This window comes from Poeciliopsis prolifica, unplaced genomic scaffold (genome assembly GCF_027474105.1).
Source record: "Poeciliopsis prolifica strain line A6 unplaced genomic scaffold, Auburn_PproV2 SCAFFOLD124, whole genome shotgun sequence".
NCBI classification, from domain to species: Eukaryota; Metazoa; Chordata; class Actinopteri; order Cyprinodontiformes; family Poeciliidae; genus Poeciliopsis; species Poeciliopsis prolifica.
Window position 1 is genome coordinate 244,512 of NW_026562499.1, and position 27,806 is coordinate 272,317.

At 50.5% G+C, this 27,806-nt stretch overlaps 1 protein-coding gene and 1 pseudogene across 1 annotated transcript in view; both read left to right on the top strand.

The window, feature by feature from the left end:
* The window catches only part of LOC129355059 (zinc finger protein 318-like), a 19,655-nt gene extending 11,050 nt beyond the window's left edge, over nt 1-8,605 (top strand). Inside the window, 7 exon segments of the mRNA XM_055024610.1 lie at nt 610-789; nt 863-953; nt 1,311-1,363; nt 1,365-1,430; nt 5,552-6,417; nt 6,419-8,087; nt 8,089-8,605. Of these exon segments, the coding sequence (XP_054880585.1) occupies nt 610-789; nt 863-953; nt 1,311-1,363; nt 1,365-1,430; nt 5,552-6,417; nt 6,419-8,087; nt 8,089-8,328 (3,165 nt within the window). The 3' untranslated portion in view covers nt 8,329-8,605.
* Nucleotides 8,606-9,627: 1,022 nt separating this feature from the next.
* LOC129355104 (serine/threonine-protein phosphatase 2A 56 kDa regulatory subunit delta isoform-like) lies at nt 9,628-27,790 on the top strand (annotated as a pseudogene).
* The last annotated feature ends 16 nt before the right edge of the window (nt 27,791-27,806 follow it).

The window sequence follows — 27,806 nt, forward strand, 5'->3', positions numbered from 1 at the left end:
CCATGGTGAATATTAACACTGTAGCTTCAGTCTAACAGCTGATAACAGAATAATGATTTAATATCACCGTTTCTGAATAAGCCTGTAATCCTTTCATTGAATAAAAGATAAAGTGTGAACATGAGGCCGGTTCGAACAGCCTGACCCTCTGAGTGAACCAGAACCTGACTGAGGTCATAACCTCAGTCAGGTTCTGGTTCCCTGTGTTAACATGTGTTAACATTCACCATGGTTGAGGTTAACCGCACCAACTTGTAATGGCTTCCAGCTCATCTGAGTCTTTATCTTGCTGATGAACCTGAAGGTTTCTGCAGGGGGCGCTGCAGTTGTAAACGTGTGTCACCTGGTTTTACTCATCGGTGACGTTAAACCGAATAGGATTGTTACTGCAGGAACGTTGTATGATGCGCGCCGAGTTTATCCTGCTTTGTCTTCGTTGATTTCATCTTATTTTGTGATGGTTGCGTGATGAATGTCGAGTTTCTTTGCCGTCGGTGCTGGACTCTGTCAAGGTAAGTCGTTTTCATTTTGTAGCTGGATCTTGTTTCTGTCCTGACTGGCTCTGTCTCCTCCTGCTCTACTGAATCGCTGCTTCCTCTATTGTTTTAGGTAAGCCCAGCGACTTCGACGAGAGCCTCACCAGAACGGCGACTCTCCACTGCTGAGGCTCCGCCCCCTGACCCATTTGAGTATTATGATGCTGGGAACCACTGGTGCAAAAACTGCAACATCACCTCTGGTTCCATGTTTGACTTTTTCACGCACTTGCACAGCAAACCGCACCGGAAGGTTTGTTCTTCACACGGTTTGAAGTCTCAACGTTTCTCCTGATAAATTTCACCGTGGGGTTTTTTGCTCGCAGACTTTGGACCCGTACGATCGGCCCTGGGCCTCCAGTCCCACCAAGATCCCTAAGAGACCCCTAGGAGATGCCAAGACCAAACCAGCCAAAGGTACTGGCTCCATGTCGAGACTTGATCCAATTAAAGCTGCAGCTGCTGATGATGTGGTCTCTGAACCACTGAATTTTGTTAGCTGTCTTTTACTTCCAGGTGGAACTCAGATTAGACCTGTGTGTCGGAGAAGAAGACATTTACACCTTCTGATGTCTTTTCATTAGTTTTTCCATCAGCTAGCGCTCTGAGATAACTGCTCACCATTCTCTCTAAAAACAGCAACTATTTTCTCTGAATCTCTCCTGTCCCGACAGGTTCTCATTAACCTGGAGATGTCCGCCAGGTAAACATGAATGGAAGCTGGTTTTGCCTCCTGCCTGGTGTTTGAACGGTGCTGCTTGTGTTTGACTGCAGGGTCGGAGTTCCTGCTTCCTGTCAGAGGGTTCTTCTGCCTGCTGTGTAAGGAGTTTTTATGGAGACGCCATCTGTGCTGAAGAACACGTCATCACACACTCTCATAATGAGAAATACAAGGTATGAGCTAAAGGAGGGCGACTCTGTAGTTTTACCTCCAGCTGCTGCAAAGAACTGGATCCATTCAGACATGGACCCCAGGCCTGGTTCTTGGCTGCACTGGTGCTCTGAGATAACTGCTCACCATTCTCTCTAAAAACAGCAACTACTTCCTCTAAATGAACTCTAAAGTAGTTCATTTAAAGAAAAAAGTGTACAGCTTTTTTTTTTAAAGTTTTTGTATCATTAAAATTAGGGTTAGGTTTAGTAGCAATAATTTAATTGCTACTAAAAATCATCTCCACAATTAAAGTGAAACTTTCGAGCTGAGAGTCGGAGCTAGCTGGAAGTTGTGTTTACTTAGCTGTTTGCAGCAGCCAATCAGACGCCAGCTTGGATGCAGGGCAACTAGCATGCTAATGCAGCAGAGCAGTTCTTTCACTCAAAATGTCGTCTAAACTGGACGATGAAATAAATGTTGTAAGATAACGTCATGGGAATCACATCCGACATCAACAACCTGAAACTGGTTGTCTTTACTGGTCTGCTCTTCTTCATGTGTCTGAGTGGACTGGGGAAGCACCGCCACCCTGTGGTGGAAAGCACAGTTCACTCTACACGATTGTAGAATCGTCGTTGTCACACCATCTGGGTTCTCACCCACATTCAGATTCCAGATGGAAAATGCACGGAAAACCACAATGACACTGAATTTAGAGTAAACAAACATGGCTGACAAGATGCAGTAGCGACAGTTTGTGAGCTAATTTTAAACATAAAACATGTAACAAAAGAAAATTTTTTTTTTAAAGTTATGTTTTTTCATCTTTACTGTTTGTGTGTTTAGATTATTTTCTGTTCTGTCATTTCTTTAAGCTTCATTCATACTTCGCAAGTCAGTCACTGCCTGCATGCATTGCATGGCAGGCACCTATTGTTCTTCACCTAAAAGAACGTCTCATATATACATATAATAGGGAAAAGGAAGCAGATGTAATAATTACAACAGAGGCTTGGATGCAGATTTGGAGGAACTCTGTGTCCACCCACAAATTCCTTAACATGGAAGAATCTAATCCGATTTTTTATGACACCAAAGCAGAGATGGAAGCTGGATGGCTCCCAGTCCCCGTGCTGGAGGGGTGCGATGTGGTCGCTGCGGGCTGCTATCATGTCTAGAGTTGAAGACCTTTTGGAAGGATGTTAATCGAGTAATATATAAAGTTATGGGTATAACCTTGGATTTGTCATTCTCTGCTATGTATCTTGGAATACTCCCTGAGGGACTCAGTAAAGGGGATACATACCTGTTGAAGATATTTATGGTCACAAGCGATCACTAGGTGTTGTCTCCCCTACCCTGAAGCTTCTGGTGAATATTATAAACCTGATCCACGATATGGAAATGTTGACCTTTACAATACGGATCAAGAAGGAGAGAGGAGAGAAACTTTGGGAAAGGTGGGAATGTTTTATTACCAGAGGTGTATAACGGTTAGTTTTTGGGACTCTGCATGATCTGAACGGATACATGGGATTCTTAGTCTGTTTACCTTTTTCCTTTTTTTATCTGGCTCCATGCATTGAAGTGTGTATAAAACTGTAATGTTTATCAGTATGAATGTCTGCCCTCGCCCTCACGTTCTGTGTGTGTATAGAGTATGTTTAAAAACGAATAAAAAATAAAGTAGCAAAAAAAATAATTTTTCTTCAGTTACACTCTAGTTTGGGCAGTTTTGTAACTGATGTTTGGTTAGTGTGGGAAGCAGTGCGATTCTGACCCCAAATACATTTTGAAATCGCCGTCACGCCCACAAATATCGCCCTATCGGTATCAAACTCGGTCATGACATAGATATGCATGCCTGCTCCGGTAAAATGTTTTCGAAATTTTTCTAGGGCTTACGGTTTTCTGTCTAGGGGCTTCAAGGCAAAGTGATGCGACAGGATTTCGACTCGCTCAGCCAGGATCACTTCCATGTATTTCTGAAAAATGTCAGACCTCAGCGCACACCATTTTTTATCTCGTCGCTGTTATTACTGTGAGTGATGTACAGATATGAATCGCGGGACTATCGGAGACGAAAGATAGCCCTCTCATACGCTTCAAACGGTTTTCCGATACGTATCACGGTTTCCGAACGGAAGGAGTTGTTTGGACCGCTTTTTTCAGTCAAAACTGACTGGGTGTCTCACAAAGATAGAATTCTTCTGTCTCACACACATGACAGTTGCAGAGGATTAATTACCATAGCAACGAAGCACAGCAGGGCCGAGCAGCTAATTAGAACTACAAAAACGCATCACTGTAGTTTTTACTGTGGCAGAGCTCTGAGGAAGGAGCTGGTCTTTAGAATTATAAATTAGAACTACAAAAACGCATCACTGTAGTTTTTACTGTGGCAGAGCTCTGAGGAAGGAGCTGGCCTTTAGAATTATAAATTAGAACTACAAAAACGCATCACTGTAGTTTTTACTATGGCAGAGCTCTGAGGAAGGAGCTGGCCTTTAGAATTATAAATTAGAACTACAAATACGCATCACTGTAGTTTTTACTGTGGCAGAGCTCTGAGGAAAGAGCTGGCCTTTAGAATTATAAATTAGAACTACAAAAACGCATCACTGTAGTTTTTTACTGTGGCAGAGCTCTGAGGAAGGAGCTGGCCTTTAGAATTATAAATTAGAACTACAAATACGCATCACTGTAGTTTTTACTGTGGCAGAGCTCTGAGGAAGGAGCTGGCCTTCAGAAATACTTGTGTTTTGGGCATTTTATAACTGATTTTAACCAACCATTGTTACACATGGGATTAGTGTGGCATTTTTAAATTAAGCTGAATGAAAATTTCAAAATAAAAACCCTGACAATTTTTACATCACTGATTGGGGTATTTTACAACTGATTCAACCCATCACTGTTACACATGGGATTAGATTGGTCATTTAAAATCAAGCATACTGAAAATTTCAAAATAAAGCCTTAAGATTCATCTGTGGCTAATGCAGCGCCATAGGCAGTGCAATAAGATTAGCTTGCATGATCTTTTCCTCTCAAGTTAGGGCACTGTCTTGCACAGCAAGACAGAGCATTAGCATTAGCCTTTACCTTAAATAAGGTATTAACTATTTCTCTGACTTAGTACCCATGTTTGGTATAGTGAATGGAGTAAGTAAATTACAGAGAACATGCTAGTGATGCTCCACATGCTACTGACAGTATTCATGCTAACATTAGCATTTTGGCTAATTTTAGCTTATAGACTGAACATACTGAATGGTGCAAGTCCATGTTAGTGGGCAGACTTTGGCAGGTCCCCGGTTAAATTTCTTCAGGAATTTTCTAGTTAATATTTGCTGTTTTAATGTTTACAATTCCATTGAGAACAATATGCACAAAATATTGGCTACAAGTCCAGTTAACTTATTTTAAAACCAGGCATTAATCAATGTTACAATTACACCCTGTGAGCGTCCAGCCCAGACTGAATGAATGACCTTATTGCTATAACCTGTTTATGTCACGTTAACCATGAACACCTGGAAAGTGACCGGAATCAGGAGCAACTTCGCTCCAGCTCCTGTCCTCGTCATTTCTCTGGATATTCTTTGCATGAGAAGTTGAATAAACAATCTTGTTTCCATTTATCATCTCTGATCTCCAGTCGTTGGGCTGTTTGTTGTTCCTCTCCTGCTTTCTGATTGGCTACCCGTCACATTCAACAAGCTGCGTTCTCACTACCAGGCAGGTTAAACCCCACAGGCTGCGACATGTTGAACATGTCCGAGTTCAGATGGGACCGGTTCCACCGACTGGACCCGATCAGTCCGATTATTGCCAGCGACAATCTGAGAATGCAGAACGTCCTGAGATCATCCTAAGGGGTAAAACTCGGGTCGTGTGAACTGGGCTTAACTCGGTACACACCTCAGTTCATACACTTTTCATTCTGAGAAATTATCAATCAAACAAAACAATGTCATCAAGAACCATTTCATTATGTTGGATTCATGTCAGTATGTATCTAAGGACATAGCTGCAAATTTAAAAAATAATCAGAAATCCCTGCAGTTCCTCTCGTCTAATCAATAAAAAGGTTCTGAACTGATGCATGTTTTTGTGTTTTTCATGTTTGCTTCACCAGAAACAAATGTTGGAGAATCCACTGTATGAGCAGAGGAGGAACCTGGACCGGCAGGCGGGCCTGGGTTTGGAGGCAGGCGGAAGGAAACGCAAGTATGACGACGACGATAAAGACAGAGACGAAAAGAGCAAAAACAAAAAGGACAAAAAGAAGGAAGAGGAGGCTGGCGAGACCTGCGATGAAAAGATCAAAGTAAAAAAAGAGGAAGAGGAGCAGAAGGTGAAGGCAATCAGAAAGAGCCTGGAGGAAGACAAGTTTTACAACAAGAAAGATGAGGATGAAAAGTATAAACCCAGCAAAAAGGAGGAGAAACGCAACAGCAGAGAGAATGAAGACAGGAACAGCCGGTACAGAGGCAGCAGTCGAGACGAAGAGTACCGGCACCGCCATCGCAGGGACGACGACGGTCATCCAAAGTACGGCAATAAATACGCCGAGGACAAATACAAGCAGGAGAAATTTTCAGATTCCAGAACTAAACACGACCGAGAGCGAGATGAAGGGAAGCATAAAGCCGAGCCTGAGACACCAGGAGGGAAACCAGACGTCAAGAAGTCTGAACCTCCACCAAAACCCTACGAGCTGCCCAAGATCTTCTGTGGGCCGAGTCCGGCCATGAGGGCCAAGCTCCGCAAGCAGGCCATGGAGGCCAGCAAAGCACCGGCCTCTGCGGGCAACGCCACTTCGTTTGGGAAGTTCACATGGAAGAAGAAAGAGAACCAGCTGGCAAAGGAAGCCCAGAAAGTTGCAGCAGAGTTCCTCAAGGACGAAGAAGCGGCTGCAAAGGAGAAGCCAGGTGAAGAAGAGGACTGCTTGTCAAAGTCAGTGGCCGCTGCCAAAGAGATTGCTGAGAAGCTGGCCGGCGAGGCTCAAGTCTCCACCTTGGTACGCGTCTGGTCGAGGACAGATCCGGCCAAACCTCCGTGCTCCTGTGGCTCCGCTGAGGAGAGCTGCCCTGGCAGGAAAACCTGCATCCCTTAACACGTTTCTGAACATGAGACCCCAAACCGCAGATGGAGGGCCACTAGGGCCTTTTCCCAGGGCCCCTTTCAGGCCCCCAAACCCACAAATGTTCAACAACAAACCCGGGCCTCCAGTAAGCTCTGCTGGAGCGTTGGGGACGATGTCTGCTGCACCCTTGGTGACTGGAAGAGAGCAGTTCGGTCCTAAACTTCCCCCTTCGATGTTGAAACCTGAACCACGTCAGAAAACCTCTAAGCCTGATTCAGCTGAGTCAAAACCTGAAATGCAGCAAGGGCCACTGTTCCCTAAACCTGCTCCGGTCCAGTCAAAGCCTGCAACATGCCAGAGTGGTCCTTCAACAACTTCCCCTGCGTCGTTAAACACAGCATCTTCAGAAACTCTGCCTGCTGCACCAGCGGTTAAAGCTGCAACTTCTCCGGCTCCCACTGCTCCATCCAAAGCCACGCCTTCACAGCCAGCATTGATAAAGATTGTGTCTGATGTGGCGGCTCCTGGCGTCCCGGAAAGTGAGCAGACTCGCACCGTGTTCGTCAAGCCACCTCCTTTCAAGAGCATGCTAGCGGGACCTCAGAAGTCGGAGAAGCTCCAGGGCAACCTGGCTGCAGCCAAGGCCCAGGCCTTATTCGACATCTTCTACAGCAGCCTCGGCCAAGCCGGCCCTTCCTCTTTCTGCAAATCAGAAACCCACGTTAGAGCTGCTAAAAGTTCTCCTTCAGTCCCAATCCAAAATAAGACTCAGCCCCAACAACAAACCCAAACCCCAAATATATTCCCAACTCAGACCCACAACCAATCACAGCCCCCAGATGAACCCAGAGCCCAAACACAGGAAATGCCTGAATCCCAACCTCAGATTGAAGCACAACTCCAAAACGAGCCGCAACCCCTAAAACACCCCCAACCACAACCTAAGGTCCAGTCAGCAGAGGAACACCCTGCTCAGGCCCCCAACGAACCCCGACCTCAACAACAAACCCAACAAAAACCTGAACCTCAAGCCCCAAACCGCTCTCTCAGTCAGAAGGAGCCGGTCTCTAAGGAGCTGGTCGAACCTCAGTCGGCCCCCCAACACCCTTCTCTGTCGCCCTGCTTTACTGAACCTCCAAACACAATACCATCTTCTCCACAGAATGGGTTTCAAAGCCCACGAACCCAAGCTGATGGTGACCTTCAGATCACCTCTGTCTGGTCTCTTCAGGACATCACAGTGCCAACAGCTAAGGCTGCAGGTCCTGAACCATCTGACCCACCGCCTCACTCAGAACAGACTGCAGCAACTCTTACCGAAGGATTGGGTCAAAGTCCACCCACTAGTCCTGGGCGTAAATCTCAGATCTGCCCACAGACAAAGCCCGTTACGATGGAGCCAGCAGCTGAGCCACTGTTCCAGCCAGAACCTCAGTTTGAACCCCAGATAGACCAGGATGCTAATTCACACCCAGAGATGACTCCAGAACCACATCCTAAACCCAAACCAAGTCCTAGAACCAGAGGTAAGGCAGCAACAAGCAGGAAGACCCCTCCTGCTGCTCCGGTTCGTCAGACCCGCTCCCCAGACCCGATACCAGACCCGTCAGCAGCAGAGTCACCCAGAACCCGAACAGGACCCGGGCGCAGGGAACCAGGACACCATGCCATCAGAAGCTAAAGGTCTGGAGTCTCCCGATCCGGAGCAAGAGGCCGCCACAGACAAAGAGACGGATCCTCCAGGGACGGCGGTCACCCCGGAAACCTTGGGTCTCCCTTCAGACATGACCGCCCTGGACTTTGACTATACTTTTAACTTTGAGTAGGGGGCCGGGTTCCCAGAGCTGCTTACAGGGTGGGAGGAAACTTGGGCTGACCACTGTGCAGGCCTGAGCTCCTCCTCCCAAGCTCTACGTCAGACTCCTTGTTTTCCACCAATAAGACGTTTGATTTCCTAAAGTCTCTGCAGGTCTCTGTGGTTTGGGTTTAAAGTCTTTAGATCTGGACTCCAGCGGCTCCCGTGTTCCTGCTCGTTTCCTCATGGCGCTGAAGCTGTAATATTTGTTTCTTTCAGCAGAGTTTTAATAAAGGTTGGCAGAGAAAGTTCTGAACCCTTGTGCTGCTTGGAAGTTTTCTGAGGCCAGACGGGCCGAGAAGGTTCCCCACCTGAACCGAAGGAATCCGGCAGTCAGGTGACCTTTGACCTGTAGATGGATCAGAGCTTTGCCTGCACCGATCGGGCCATGATTCTGGTCCCCCATGGACTGGCAGGTTCCGGTTCTTCTGGTCCGGAACCACCTTGGGGTCCCAAGAGAACCCGGAGATGGCCCCTGCTGGACCCGCTGCCTCCCAGAGGAGCATCAGAACCACCGGTTGTAGACGCTGGTTCTGTGGGTCAGTCTGCTGCTTGGACAGAACCAGAACCTCTGTCAGCGCTGCTCCGACCCGACCCAGTTTGCTGAAACTGGATGACCATGATGGTTCTGTTCTGAACTCCTGAAGCGGGTCGGGACCGCTCTGGTTCTGTCATCTCAGGAATTATCTGATGATCTGATGCGTTAAAGCTGTTATGACTAACTTCACAACATGCATTATTCTTATAATAACTAATTATTCTGCTCATATTATGAATTTAAAATAAATCTTAGCCCTCATACTTTTGCCTGTCAGAGAAAAATGTATTTAAAGTTTTGTGTAATTAGAAAACTAACCTAAAGTATATTTAGTTAGAAACACTATTTATAAATGAACAACAGGGTGAAATAGGACCGGAAACAGACTAAATAACCCAAATGTTTCCTGTTTTAAACTGCATAACTTTCCAGAACCAACCAAGCCAACATGTTCTGACCTCCTGGGTTAAAGTTTAGTGGTCAGAACCAGAACTGGACCAGAACTTGAAGGTAGAGCATCTGGTCCCTACGGAGAACATTCAGATGTTTCTCTAACTTCACCTTCTCCTGGTTCTGTTCGGTTCGGCCTTCCTCAGGTTGGAGGGGTTCTGTGTTGCTGGGGAAGATCCAGACCCGAATCGCCTCCCCGCAGCCTCACCGTCGCGGTTAAACGCGCTTTTATCCAATAGGAAAAATCTCCGCACGCGTCGCTAGGCAGACTGCGGCTCCGGCAGCCAATCGCATCGGCCGTGTGGAGTAGCGGGCGCACGGAGGAGACTGACCGAGTGACAGCGACAGATCCCGGGGAGGCGGATCGCAGAGGCTCCGTGGGAGAAGTCAGCGCCGCGGACAAGATGCCGAACAAGCCGAAGAAGGAGAAGGTGAGTGTGGACTACGGAGGTTGCGTGGAGCCTTTCCCAGTGGAGCGTGGAGGGACGGCGGCGTGGAGGCGGGTTCAGATTGATGAAGCTAAGCGGCTAAAGGCCCGTTAGCATCACACTGCGCTAAAGTCGGCCTGTGATTGATAGCCTCAGTAAAGGGTCATTCCGTAGAGCTAAAGTCTGATTGGCTGCTGAAGGGTTTAAGAATCTTTTTCATAAATATAGAAATCACCGGGGGCCACCAGCAGGAGGCGCTAAAGCAGAAAAAGCCCTAAGTTCGTCTTCAGGAAAGTAAAATTTGAATGAGTCTGACTTTGGAATAAAAGTTTATTTTTGATTGGTTCTGATCAGAGGAGAACAGAATCAATAAACCTTCTGCTTTCACCGCCAGTGTGGCGCTGAAACCAGTAACCGGCACCAGTTTAACCAGTTGGAGGCGCGACGGTCCTGACTGTCGGTCACAGGCCAACTTCAGGAGAGCTAACTGCGTCCACAGAGGAGCAGAACCGGGACCGGAACCGGGCTGCTTCCTCTCAGTCCCGCCGGTACCGCCTGGCTGCTGGCTGTGACTCGTCCCGCAGGCCGGTTCCGGATCACTGGGTCCGAACCAGCGATCGGGAACCATCAGCTGGTCTCATGTTTAGAGCGGTTCTGATAGACCCGGTTCTATTCGGGTCCTGTTGGACATCGATTCCTGGTCCGGACCTGATGAAGTCACTGGATTTCTATGGATCTGGGTTCTGGTCCAGACCTAAAGGAACCCTGCTCCATGAAGTTCTGGTGGTTGTGATCCAGAACCGGGTCAGAACTCTGTTCCCTGGACTTCCTCCACTTTATTCTGGAAAGTAAGATCCGATTCATAACCATGTTCTTCATCATGTGGGCCCGATTTCTCCGACCCGGTTTCAGCATGGGTTCTGGTCCGTTTAACAGAGTAACAGCATGGTTGTGGTTCTGGTTCTGGTTTCTTGTTTTTCAGGAATCCAGCAAATCTTCCAAAGGCTCCAAGAGCAGCAGCGTGAAGGACGGCGGGCCGGAGAACCCGGAGGAGGTGGGTCGCCCCGGCCGTCGCAGCCCGAGCGGAACCAGAACCTCTGACCCGCCCGTGTGTTTCAGGTGCTGCAGCAGCAACAGCAGAGCGGCAACAAGCGCGCCAGCTGCAGCACGCCGCCGCCAACGCAGCTCAACAAGATCAAATACTCCGGCGGCCCGACGCTGCTGAAGAAGGAGCGGCGCCAGAGCTCGACCCGGTTCAGCCTCACTAAGAACCGCGAGCTGCAGAAGCTCCCGCCCTAAAAGGTGACCGGACCGGACCGGACCGGACCAGAACCCAACCCAATTCAGACCCCAATCTGCTCCTGTCCCCAGATGCCCCGCCCCCAGAGCGCGAGGATCTGTTCGTGCAGAAGCTGCGGCAGTGCTGCGTCCTGTTCGACTTCATCAGCGACCCCTCAGCGACCTCAAGTTCAAGGAGGTCAAGAGGGCGGGGCTTAACGAGATGGTGGAGTACATCACGCACAACAACGAGGTGGTGACCGAGAGCATCTACCCCGAGGCCGTCGTCATGGTGAGCCGCTGATTCTTGGTGTATCCAGGTGGGCGTGTCTGCAAGAAGCTCCGCCTCCGTTCCCTCACTGTGCTGCGTTCACTTCCCCTGGGACGTCTCAAAGCCAGCGCAGCGTGTAGCTACTGGAATTGTTACTATGGTAAAGGCTGTTTGTGTTCTGCAGTTCTCCATCAACGTGTTCCGGACTCTTCCTCCGTCCTCCAACCCGACCGGCGCCGAGTTCGACCCGGAGGAAGACGAGCCGACGCTGGAGGCGGCCTGGCCTCACCTGCAGGTATGACTCCAACTCCTGGAGGTCCAGGTGAGCAGAACCAGAACCAGAACTGACCCAACCTGTGAATCCACAGCTGGTGTACGAGTTCTTCCTCCGCTTCCTGGAGTCTCCGGACTTCCAGCCCAACGTCGCCAAGAAGTACATCGACCAGAAGTTCGTTCTGTCGGTAAGACATCACCTGGCCAGGTGGGGACCAGTGTGTGTGGGGGGACCAGTGTGTGGGGGGACCAATGTGTGTGGGGACCAGTGTGTGGGGGGACCAATGTGTGGGGACCAGTGTGTAGGGGGACCAGTGTGTGTGGACCAGTGTGTGTGGACCAGTGTGTGTAGGGGGACCAGTGTGGGGGGACCAATGTGTGTGGGGACCAGTGTGTGGGGGGACCAATGTGGGGACCAGTGTGTGTGTGGGGACCAGTGTGTGTGGGGGGACCAATGTGTGTGGGGACCAGTGTGTGTGGGGGGACCAATGTGTGTTGACCAGTGTGTAGGGGGACCAGTGTGTGTGGACCAGTGTGTGTGGGGGGACCAATGTTTGTGGGGACCAGTGTGTGGGGGGACCAATGTGTGTGGACCAGTGTGGGGGGACCAATGTGTGAGGACCAGTGTGTGTGTGGGGACCAGTGTGTGGGGGGACCAGTGTGTGGGGACCAGTGTGTGGGGGGACCAATGTGTGTTGACCAGTGTGTGTGGGGGGACCAATGTGTGTGGGGACCAGTGTGTGGGGGGACCAATGTGTGGGGACCAGTGTGTAGGGGGACCAGTGTGTGTGGACCAGTGTGTGTGGGGGGATCAGTGTGTAGGGGACCAGTGTGTGGGGGGACCAATGTGTGTGGGGACCAGTGTGGGGGGACCAATGTGTGTTGACCAGTGTGTAGGGGGACCAGTGTGTGTGGGGGGACCAATGTGTGTGGGGACCAGTGTGTGGGGGGACCAATGTGTGGGGACCAGTGTGTGGGGGGACCAATGTGTGGGGACCAGTGTGTGTGTGGGGACCAGTGTGTGTGGGGGGACCAATGTGTGTGGGGACCAGTGTGTGTGGGGGGACCAATGTGTGTTGACCAGTGTGTAGGGGGACCAGTGTGTGTGGACCAGTGTGTGGGGGGACCAATGTTTGTGGGGACCAGTGTGTGGGGGGACCAATGTGTGTGGACCAGTGTGTGGGGGGACCAATGTGTGAGGACCAGTGTGTGTGTGGGGACCAGTGTGTGGGGACCAGTGTGTGGGGGGGACCAATGTGTGTGGGGACCAGGTTGGGGGGACCAATGTGTGTTGACCAGTGTGTAGGGGGACCAGTGTGTGTGGACCAGTGTGTGTGGGGGGACCAATGTGTGTGGGGACCAGTGTGGGGGGACCAATGTGTGGGGACCAGTGTGTGGGGGGACCAATGTGTGGGGACCAGTGTGTGTGGGGACCAGTGTGTGGGGGGGGACCAATGTGTGTGGGGACCAGTGTGTGTGGACCAGTGTGTGTGGGGGACCAATGTGTGTGGGGACCAGTGTGTGGGGGGACCAATGTGTGTGGACCAGTGTGTGTGGGGGGACCAATGTGTGGGGACCAGTGTGTGTGTGGGGACCAGTGTGTGGGGACCAGTGTGTATGGACCAGTGTGTGTGGGGGGACCAGTGTGTAGGGGACGAGTGTGGGGGGACCAATGTGTGTGGGGACCAGTGTGTGGGGGGACCAATGTGTGGGGACCAGTGTGTGGGGGGACCAATGTGGGGGGACCAGTGTGTAGGGGGACCAGTGTGTGTGGACCAGTGTGTGTGGGGGATCAGTGTGTAGGGGACCAGTGTGGGGGGACCAATGTGTGTGGGGACCAGTGTGTGTGGGGGACCAATGTGTGGGGACCAGTGTGGGGGGACCAGTGTGTGTGTGGGGACCAGTGTGTGGGGACCAGTGTGTGGGGGGGACCAATGTGTGGGGGGACCAGTGTGGGGGGACCAATGTGTGTTGACCAGTGTGTAGGGGGACCAGTGTGTGTGGACCAGTGTGTGGGGGGACCAATGTGTGTGGGGACCAGTGTGTGGGGGGACCAATGTGTGGGGACCAGTGTGTGGGGGGACCAATGTGTGGGGACCAGTGTGTGTGGGGGGACCAGTGTGTGTGGGGGGACCAATGTGTGTGGGGACCAGTGTGTGTGGGGGGACCAATGTGTGTTGACCAGTGTGTAGGGGGACCAGTGTGTGTGGACCAGTGTGTGTGGGGGGACCAATGTGTGTGGGGACCAGTGTGTGGGGGACCAGTGTGGGGACCAGTGTGTGTGTGGGGACCAGTGTGTGGGGACCAGTGTGTAGGGGGACCAGTGTGTGTGGACCAGTGTGTGTGGGGGGACCAGTGTGTAGGGGGACGAGTGTGGGGGGACCAATGTGTGTGGGGACCAATGTGTGGGGACCAGTGTGTGGGGGGACCAATGTGTGGGGACCAGTGTGTGGGGGGACCAATGTGTGGGGACCAGTGTGTGGGGGGATGAGTGTGGGGGGACCAATGTGTGTGGGGACCAGTGTGTGGGGGGACCAATGTGTGGGGACCAGTGTGTGGGGGGACCAATGTGTGGGGACCAGTGTGTGGGGGACCAGTGTGTGGGGACCAGTGTGTGGGGGGACCAATGTGTGGGGACCAGTGTGTGTGGGGGACCAATGTGTGTGGGGGGACCAATGTGTGGGGACCAGTGTGTGTGGGGGGACCAATGTGTGGGGACCAATGTGTGGGGACCAGTGTGTGGGGGGACCAATGTGTGGGGACCAGTGTGTAGGGGGACCAGTGTGTGGGGACCAGTGTGTGTGGGGACCAGTGTGTAGGGGGACCAGTGTGTGTGGACCAGTGTGTGTGGGGGGACCAGTGTGTAGGGGGACGAGTGTGGGGGGACCAATGTGTGTGGGGACCAGTGTGTGGGGGGACCAATGTGTGGGGACCAGTGTGTGGGGGACCAATGTGTGGGGACCAGTGTGTGGGGGGACCAATGTGTGGGGACCAGTGTGTGGGGGGACGAGTGTGGGGGACCAATGTGTGTGGGGGACCAGTGTGTGTGGGGACCAGTGTGTGGGGGGACCAATGTGTGGGGACCAGTGTGTGGGGGGACCAATGTGTGTGGGGACCAGTGTGTGGGGGGACCAGTGTGTGGGGACCAGTGTGTGTGGGGAGACCAATGTGTGGGGACCAGTGTGGGGGGACCAATGTGTGGGGACCAATGTGTGGGGACCAGTGTGTGGGGGGACCAGTGTGTGGGGACCAGTGTGTGTGGGGAACAGTGTGTGTGGGGACCAGTGTGTGTGCACCAGGTGAGCTCCTGTCCTCCTGCCTGCAGCTGCTGGAGTTGTTTGATAGTGAGGATCCCAGAGAGCGAGACTTCCTGAAAACGATCCTCCACCGGATCTACGGAAAGTTCCTGGGTTTGCGGGCCTACATCCGTCGGCAGATCAACAACATCTTCTACAGGTGAGATGCCTTAGCCCCGCCCACACAGGTGAGCCCAGTGCTCCCAGTGGCTCACTGGTGTTCTCATCCTGCAGGTTCATATATGAGACAGAGCATCACAACGGCATCGCTGAGCTGCTGGAGATCCTGGGCAGGTAACACTGGAACACAAACAAGTTGACCTTAAATTCTTATCTGTGGAAACTTCGGCTCCACTGTTTGTGTCTTCGCTCACAGCTTCCAATTCTGAGTGAATTGGAACGCGGCCGCTCCGTCTCTCTAACTGAATTGGAACGCGGCCGCTCCGTCTCTCTAACTGAATTGGAACGCGGCCGCTCCGTCTCTCTAACTGAATTGGAACGCGGCCGCTCCGTCTCTCTAACTGAATTGGAACGCGGCCGCTCCGTCTCTCTAACTGAATTGGAACGCGGCCGCTCCGTCTCTCTCTGTTTCCTGCAGCATCATCAACGGCTTCGCTCTGCCTCTGAAAGAAGAAACAAAATGTTTCTGATCCGGGTTCTGCTGCCGCTCCACAAGGTCAAGTCTCTGAGTGTGTACCCCCTCAGGTGAGTGTGTGGTTCTGCTGGTTCTGCTGGTTCTGCAGGTTCTGACCTGGTTTTGATCCACAGTTGGCTTACTGTGTGGTCCAGTTCCTGGAGAAGGACAGCAGCCTGACGGAGCCGGTGAGTTTCCCGCGCCAGCTTCCCCGGCCCGGCCGCCGCTTCACGCTGACCTCTGACCCCTGACTTTCCCAGGTGATCATGGGCCTGCTGAAGTTCTGGCCCAAAACCCACAGTCCAAAGGAGGTGATGTTCCTGAACGAGCTGGAGGAGATCCTGGACGTCATCGAGCCGGCCGAGTTCGTCAAGGTGCAGGAGCCGCTCTTCAGGCAGCTGGCCAAGTGTGTGTCCAGCCCGCACTTCCAGGTACCAGAACCAGAACCGGACCGTCCGCGGCGGGGGCTTTCGGTTCTGACAGAGGTTCTGCTGTTGTTCCAGGTGGCAGAGAGAGCGCTGTACTACTGGAACAACGAGTACATCATGAGTCTGATCAGCGACAACGCAGCCAAGATTCTCCCCATCATGTTTCCAGCTCTGTACAAAAACTCAAAGAGTCACTGGAACAAGTACACACTGACACACACTGATACACACACACACTGACACACACTGTCACACACTGACACACACTGACACACACTGATACACACACACACTGACACACACTGATACACACTGACACACTGATACACACTGATACACACACACACTGACACACACTGACACACACTGATACACACTGATACACACACACACTGACACACACTGACACACACTGATACACACACACACTGACACACACTGATACACACACACACTGACACACACTGACACACACTGATACACACTGATACACACACACACTGACACACACTGATACACACTGATACACACACACACTGACACACACTGATACACACTGACACACACTGATACACACTGACACACACTGACACACACTGATACACACTGACACACACTGACACACACTGACACACACTGACACACACTGATACACACTGACACACACTGACACACTGATACACACTGATACACACTGACACACACTGATACACACTGATACACACTGACACACACTGATACACACTGATACACACTGATACACACTGATACACACTGATACACACTGACACACACTGATACACACTGATACACACTGATACACACTGATACACACTGACACACACTGATACACACTGATACACACTGATACACACTGATACACACTGATACACACTGACACACACTGATACACACTGATACACACTGATACACACTGATACACACTGATACACACTGACACACACTGACACACACTGATACACACTGATACACACTGATACACACTGACACACACTGATACACTGACACACACTGACACACACTGACACACACTGACACACACTGATACACACTGACACACACTGATACACACTGATACACACTGATACACACTGACACACACTGACACACACTGATACACACTGATACACACTGATACACTGACACACACTGATACACACTGACACACACTGATACACACTGACACACACTGATACACACACACTGACACACACACACTGACACACACTGATACACACTGATACACTGATACACACTGACACACACTGATACACACTGATACACACTGACACACACTGATACACACTGATACACACTGATACACACTGATACACACTGACACACACTGATACACACTGACACACACTGATACACACTGACACACACTGATACACACTGATACACACTGACACACACTGATACACACACACACTGACACACACTGATACACACACACACTGACACACACACACTGACACACACTGATACACACTGATACACACACACACTGACACACACACACTGACACACACTGATACACACTGATACACACACACACTGACACACACACACTGACACACACTGACACACACTGATACACACTGATACACACACACACTGATACACACTGACACACACTGATACACACACACTGACACACACTGATACACACTTACACACACACACACTGATACACACACACTGACACACACTGATACACACACACACTGATACACACTGATACACACACACACTGACACACACTGATACACACACACTGACACACACTGATACACACACACACTGACACACACGGACAAACTGTCACACACTGATACACACACACACTGACACACACTGATACACACACACACTGACACACACTGATACACACACACACTGATACACACTGATACACACACACACTGACACACACTGATACACACACACACTGACACACACTGATACACACACACACTGACACACACTGACAAACTGTCACACACTGATACACACACACTGACACACACTGATACACACACACACTGACACACACTGATACACACACACACTGACACACACTGACACACACTGATACACACTGACACACTGTCACACACTGACACACACTGACACACACTGACACACTGATACACACTGACACACACTGACACACTGATACACACTGATACACACTGACACACACTGATACATACACACACTGATACACACTGACACACACTGACACACACTGACACACACTGACACACACTGATACACACTGACACACACTGATACACACTGACACACACTGACACACTGATACACACTGATACACACACACACTGACACACACTGACACACTGATACACACTGATACACACACACACTGACACACACTGACACACACTGACACACACTGATACACACACACTGACACACACTGATACACACTGACACACACTGACACACACTGTCACACACTGACACACACTGACACACACTGACACACACTGACACACTGTCACACACTGACACACACTGACACACACTGATACACACTGACACACACTGATACACACTGATACACACTGATACACACTAATACACAGATACACACTGATACACTGTCACACACTGACACACTGACACACACACACACTGACACACTGACACACTGATACACACTGACACACACTGACACACACACACACTGACACACACACACTGACACACACACACTGACACACTGATACACACTGACACACACTGATACACACACACACTGACACACACTGATACACACTGACACACACTGACACACACTGACACACACTGACACACACTGATACACACTGATACACACTGATACACACTAATACACACAGATACACACTGATACACTGACACACTGACACACACTGACACACACACACACTGACACACACTGACACACACTGATACACACTGACACACTGACACACACACACACTGACACACACACTGACACACACACACTGACACACTGATACACACTGACACACACTGATACACACACACACTGACACACACTGATACACACTGACACACACTGACACACACTGACACACACTGACACACACTGATACACACTGATACACACTGATACACACTGATACACACTGATACACACTGATACACACTGACACACACTGACACACACTGACACACTGATACACACTGATACACACTAATACACACTGATACACTGATACACACTGACACACTGACACACACTGATACACACTGATACACACTGATACACACTGATACACACTGACACACACTGACACACACTGACACACACTGACACACACTGATACACACTGACACACACTGACACACACTGATACACACTGACACACACTGACACACACTGATACACACTGACACACACTGACACACACTGATACACACTGATACACACTAATACACACTGATACACACTGATACACACTGACACACACTGATACACACTGATACACACTGATACACACTGACACACTGACACACACTGATACACACTGATACACACTGACACACACTGATACACACTGACACACACTGACACACACTGACACACACTGACACACACTGACACACACTGATACACTGATACACACTGATACACACTGATACACACTGACACACACTGACACACACACACACTGACACACACTGATACACACTGACACACACTGACACACACTGACACACACTGACACACTGACACACACTGACACACACTGACACACACTGATACACACTGACACACACTGATACACACTGATACACACTGATACACACTGATACACACTGATACACACTGATACACACTGACACACACTGACACACACTGACACACACTGACACACACTGACACACACTGACACACACTGATACACACTGATACACACTGATACACACTGATACACACTGACACACACTGACACACACTGACACACACTGACACACACTGATACACACTGATACACACTGATACACACTGATACACACTGACACACACTGATACACACTGATACACACTGATACACACTGATACACACTGATACACACTGTCACACACTGACACACACTGACACACACTGACACACACTGATACACACTGATACACACTGATACACACTGATACACACTGATACACACTGACACACACTGACACACACTGACACACACTGATACACACTGATACACACTGATACACACTGACACACACTGACACACACTGACACACACTGACACACACTGATACACACTGACACACACTGACACACACTGATACACACTGACACACACTGACACACACACACTGACACACACTGATACACACTGACACACACTGACACACACTGACACACACTGACACACACTGACACACACTGACACACACTGACACACACTGATACACACTGACACACACTGATACACACTAATACACACAGATACACACTGACACACACTGACACACACTGACACACACTGACACACACTGACACACACTGACACACACTGATACACACAGATACACACTGATACACTGACACACACTGACACACACTGACACACACACACACTGACACACACTGACACACACTGATACACTGATACACACTGATACACTGACACACTGACACACACTGACACACACACACTGACACACACTGACACACACACACTGACACACACTGACACACACTGATACACACTGATACACTGTCACACACTGACACACACTGACACACACACACACTGACACACACTGACACACACACACTGACACACACTGATACACACTGACACACACACACTGACACACACTGATACACACTGACACACACACACACTGACACACACTGACACACACTGACACACACTGACACACACTGACACACACTGATACACACTGGTACACACTGACACACACTGACACACACTGATACACACTGATACACTGACACACACTGATACACACTGATACACACACACACTGACACACACACACTGACACACACTGACACACACTGACACACACTGACACACACTGATACACACTGATACACACTGATACACACTGACACACACTGACACACACTGACACACACACACACTGACACACACACACTGACACACACTGACACACACTGACACACACTGACACACACTGATACACACTGATACACACTGATACACACTGACACACACACACTGACACACACTGATACACACTGACACACACTGATACACACACACACTGACACACACACACTGACACACACACACACTGACACACACTGACACACACACACACTGACACACACACACTGACACACACACACACTGACACACACTGACACACACTGATACACACTGATACACACTGATACACACTGATACACACTGACACACTGACACACACACACTGACACACACTGATACACACTGATACACACTGACACACACTGATACACACTGATACACACAGATACACACTGAATAGAATAGAATAGCATTTATTGTCATTGAACAGGATTCAACAAAATTTCTATTGCAACTCCCGTGCAAAAAGTCAAAAAATACAATATTAAATAAACAAACACACAATAATAATAATATACAACTAAAATTAACTAAAGGCACTCAACCACACCAAAGAAGAAGCAGCAGGTCCAATTATGGTAAAGTGCAGATGATGTGACAGTGCAAGTGCAGAACAATATGGCTGTGTGGGGTTGGGGTGTGTGGGGGGGGGGTGTATGTGAGGTTATGATATGTGTGGGAGGGGGCGGCAGGGAGTAATGGCTGACGGCTGTGGGGAAGAAACTGTTTCTCAGTCTGTTTGTTGTAGTCCGTATATTCCTGAACCGCTGGCCTGATGGCAGCGGCACAAACAGTCTGTGGCCCGGGTGGCTGGAATCCACGGCTATGGATCCAGCTCTCTTCTTGACCCGGCCTATGTAAATAGAGTCCAGGTCCGGGAGGGGCATCCCACAATGCCTTGTGCTGTTCTCACCACCCGTGTCAGTTGTTTCCTCTCCAGTGCTGTGCAGCCACCATACCACACAGTCACGTTGAGGCAGAGGACGCTCTCGATCGTCCCTGTAAAAGTTCAGGAGCAGCTGTGAGGAAAGTCCAGCCCGTCTCAGTTTCCTGAGGAAGAAGAGCCTTTGTTGTGCTTTCTTCACCAGGTGGGAGGTGTTGGTATTCCAGGAGAGGTCAGACGTGATGTGGAGGCCCAGGAACTTGATGTTGTCCACACGCTCCACCTCTTCTCCATCTATGAGAAGGGGAGTGTGACCCGTCCTCCTGGACCTTCTGTAGTCCACGATGACCTCCTTGGTCTTCCCTGTGTTCAGCACCAAGTTGTTGGCTGAACACCACTGAGTGAGCTGCTGAATTTCCTCTGTAGTGGGTCTCGTTGTTGTCTGAAATGAGACCCACTACTGTTGTGTCGTCCGCAAACTTGACGACTGTGTTGGTGGGGTGGATGGCAACGCAGTCGTGTGTAAACAGGGTGAAGAGAGCTGGGCTGAGCACACAGCCCTGCGGCGTGCCTGTGTTGAGGACCAGTGGGGACGATGTTGAGCCACCTATTCTCACCACCTGAGGCCTGTTGGTGAGGAAGTCTCTGATCCAGTGGCACAGTGAAGCAGGCAGCCCCACCTTGAGTAGCTTCAGCACCAGCTTGTCTGGGATGACGGTGTTAAATGCTGAGCTGAAGTCTACAAATAGCATCCTGACGTAGGTGTTGGGATGCTGCAGATGGGTCAGGGCTGTGTGCAGAGTGATGGAGACAGCATCCTCTGTTGACCGGTTCGCTCTGTAGGCGAACTGGAGGCTGTCCAGGTCTGCAGGGATGAAGTGTCTGATGTACCTCAGAAGAATCCTCTCAAAGCACTTCATGATCACCGGGGTCAGAGCGACGGGCCGGTAATCGTTCAGGCTGGTGATGGTCGTCTTCTTCGGTACAGGGATGATGGTGGAAAGACTTGAGACACTCAGGAACCATGGTGAACTGCAGGGACAGATTGAAAATGTCCAGAAACACTCCTGCCAGCTGGTCGGCGCACGTTTTCAGCGTCTGGCCTGACACCTTGTCCGGTCCTGTAGCTTTGTGGGTGTTGATCCTCCTCAGGTGGATGTCACCTGGTGCTGCTGCAGGACGAGAGGCTGGTGCTCTTCCAGTCGGGGTCGATGTACAGCTTCTCTGCTGCCCACTGTGTCAAAGCGGGCAAAGAAGCTGTTTAAGGTGTCAGGCAGGGTGGGGTCGCGGCTGGTCAGCTGAGTGCTGTGTTTGTAGTCTGTCATGGTCCTGATGCCTCTCCACATGCTACTGGGGTTGTTGTTGATGAAGTGTTCCTCAATCCGCTGTTTGTACTGGAGCTTGGCCTGCTTAATTCCTTTTTTCAGTTCCGACCGGGCCTGCTATAAGCCAACCTGTCTCCAGATCTGTAGGCAGCATCCCGGGCTTTCAGCAGGGCCCGTACTGTGCTGTCCAGCCATGGTTTCTGGTTTGGAAACACTTTTATGGTCTTAACAGGGAGGACAGCATCGGTGCAGAACTGAATATAGGACAGAACGGACGATGAGTATTCCTCCAAGTCTGCTCCGTCCCTGAACACACTCCAGTCTGTGTGCTCAAAGCAGTCCTGAAGTGCAGAGGAGGCCTCCTCAGTCCAGACCTGAACTATTCTGGTGGTCGGTTTAGTTCTGCAGGCCAGAGGCTTGTAGACAGGAATCAGCTCCACTGAGATGTGGTCAGACATGCCCAGATGTGGACCTGCTACAGCCTTGTAGGCTCCGGGGGTATTGCAGTAGACCTGATCCAAAATGTTATTGTCTCTGGTGGGAAAGTTTATGAACTTGTGGAATTTGGGAAACACAGCCTTCAGTTCCACGTGGTTAAAGTCCCCCGCCACAATCATGGCCGCCTCCGGGTTGGAGTTCATCTGCCCGCTGATCAGGCAGTATAGCTCAGAGATAAGATGGCGGCGCGTGTAGACGCAGCGGCTCGGAGCTCCCGTGTTTTCGTTTTTGTTAGCCTGTTTTTATTGATGTCTTCGCTCAACACACTACTGGAAGCCTTGACAACTTATAGCAGATCAGAACTGTGGAACATAGGGGCACAGTTTGGACTTCACACACCCACCAAGCTGGACTTTATTCCTCCAGAGCTGCTTCGAACACCTGGGACTATGATCATTCCCCCCCTGCTGCGAAGGCGACGGAGGAGGCAGCGCAAACAAAAGAGGGGCAAGAGAGCCGGCGTGCGTGCAAGGCTACAAGCTAACCCTCACAGACCGGCCCTCACAGACCGGCCCTCCCCAGCCTCTTCCTCGCCAACGCCAGGTCCCTCGTCAACAAAATCGACGAGGTGCGACTCCGAATTATCTCTCGCCGGATGGACAGCTGTGTGACTGTTGTCACAGAGACCTGGCTGGATGAAAACATCCCAGACTCAGCGGTGGAGATAACGGGGGCGCGCTCTGTTCCGGGCGGATCGGACGGCAGCTTCGGGTAAGAGCAGAGGCGGAGGTTTGGCATTGTATGTACGCAATGCCTGGTGTACAGCCACACACTCTGTCGGCACATTCTGCTCTCCTGACTTGGAATATCTGGCGGTGAAATGCAGACCCTTCAAGTTGGTGAGAGAACTCTCGTCCATTGTGATCGTGGCCGTCTACATACCACCGCGGGCTAATGCTAAGTTAGCATTAACACACTGATACACACTGACACACACTGACACACACTGATACACACACACACTGACACACACACTGACACACACTGATACACACTGACACACTGATACACACTGACACACTGATACACACCGACACACACTGACACACACTGACACACACTGATACACACTGATACACACTGATACACACTGATACACACACACACTGACACACACACACTGACACACACTGATACACACTGACACACACTGATACACACAGATACACACTGATACACACTGATACACACTGACACACACACTGACACACACTGATACACACTGATACACTGACACACACTGATACACACACACACTGACACACACTGATACACACTGACACACACACACTGACACACACTGACACACACTGATACACACTGACACACACTGACACACACTGGTACACACTGATACTGATACACACTGACACACTGACACACACTGATACACACTGACACACACTGATACACACTGGTACACACTGGTACACACTGACACACACTGACACACACTGATACACACTGATACACACTGACACACACTGATACACACTGACACACACTGACACACACTGACACACTGACACACACTGACACACACTGACACACTGACACACACTGACACACTGACACACACTGACACACTGACACACACTGACACACACTGACACACACTGACACACTGATACACACTGATACACACTGACACACACTGACACACACTGATACACTGACACACACTGATACACACTGACACACACTGACACACACTGACACACTGACACACACTGACACACACTGATACACTGACACACACTGATACACTGACACACACTGACACACACTGATACACTGACACACACTGATACACACTGACACACTGATACACACACACACTGACACACACTGACACACACTGATACACACTGACACACACACACTGACACACACTGATACACACACACACTGACACACTGACACACACTGATACACTGACACACACTGATACACACACACACTGTCACACACTGACACACACTGTCACACACTGACACACACTGTCACACACTGACACACACTGATACACACACACACTGACACACACTGACACACACTGATACACTGACACACACTGGTACACACTGTCACACACTGACACACACTGTCACACACTGACACACACTGTCACACACTGACACACACTGATACACACACACACTGACACACACTGACACACACTGATACACTGACACACACTGACACACACTGATACACACTGATACACACTGTCACACACACTGACACACACTGACACACTGATACACTGACACACTGACACACACTGGTACACACTGTCACACACTGACACACACTGTCACACACTGACACACACTGTCACACACTGACACACACTGATACACACACACACTGACACACACTGACACACACTGATACACTGACACACACTGACACACACTGATACACACTGACACACACTGATACACACACACACTGACACACACTGACACACACTGATACACTGACACACACTGACACACACTGACACACACTGACACACACTGATACACACTGACACACACACACACTGACACACACTCTTCCTCCTCTTCCTCAGGACGATCCACGGTCTGATCTATAACGCTCTGAAGCTTTTATGGAGATGAACCAGAAGCTGTTTGACGACTGCACCCAGCACTACAAGGCCGAGAAGCAGAAGTATGTTCTAGGAACCAGAACCTCTGGACCGGACCAACAGAACTGACCCGTTTCTGCTCCTCATGCAGGGAGAAATACAAGCTGAAGGAGCGGGACGAAGTCTGGATGAAGATCGAGGATCTGGCCCGGCAGAACCCACAGGTAAGGCCTGAGGATGATGATGATGATGAAGGTCTATGGACTTCATGTCTCCTTCTGTTTACCTGCAGAGCAATAAGCTCCACCCCCTGCGGCCTGGACTCCACCCACAGGAAGAGGTGAGTGAGTGTGTCTGTGTGTGTCTGTGTGTCTGTGTGTGTGTGTGTGTGTGTGTGTGTGTCTGTGTGTGTGTGTGTGTGTGTCTGTGTGTGTGTGTCTGTGTGTGTGTGTGTGTCTGTGTGTGTGTGTGTGTCTGTGTGTGTGTGTATGTGTCTGTCTGTGTGTGTGTGTGTGTGTGTGTGTGTATGTGTGTGTGTGTCTGTGTGTGTCTGTGTGTGTGTGTGTATGTGTGTCTGTCTGTGTGTGTGTGTGTATGTGTGTCTGTCTGTCTGTGTGTGTGTGTGTGTGTGTGTGTGTGTGTATGTGTGTCTGTCTGTGTGTGTGTGTGTGTATGTGTGTCTGTCTGTGTGTGTGTGTCTGTGTGTGCGTGTGTGTATGTGTGTCTGTGTGTGTGTGTGTGTGTGTGTGTGTGTGTGTGTGTGTGTGTGTGTCTCTGACTCGTGCTGCGTTCCAGTTCCTGATGTTCAGTGATGGCGGTCTGGCCTTCATCTCCATGGAGACGGAGACGCCGACAGCGGAGGACATCCAGCTGCTGAAGAAGACGGTGGAGACGGAGGCGTCCCAGGTAGATGCACCTGTTGACCTGAGCTATGCTAGCTATGCTAGCTAGCGGTGGCTAACCAGTTCTCAGTGTGCCCTGCAGGGGGCGAAGGAGCTGCAGAAGGACAAGGCGCTGATGCGCAGGAAGTCGGAGCTGCCGCAGGACGTTTACACCATCAGAGCTCTGGAGGCGCACCAGCGGGCCGAGGAGTTCCTCACAGCCAATCAGGAGGCGCTCTGACCCCCATAGGCCCTGCCCTCTCTGCGGCTCCGCCCCCTGGGGGCCGAACCCAGTAGGACTCTAGAAGCTCCGCCCGTCTGTCCATGTGCCATGTCTCAGCGCTCCACTGTGATTGGACATCAGCCACAAGCCACGCCCACATCTCACCTGAGGCTGCCGCGGTTCACACAGCCACCGAGCGCCTTAACGCATCGTCGGAGTCGTCAGCGGGAACGGAGGCGCGTCCTGATTGGCTGCTCTGGGCCCCGCCC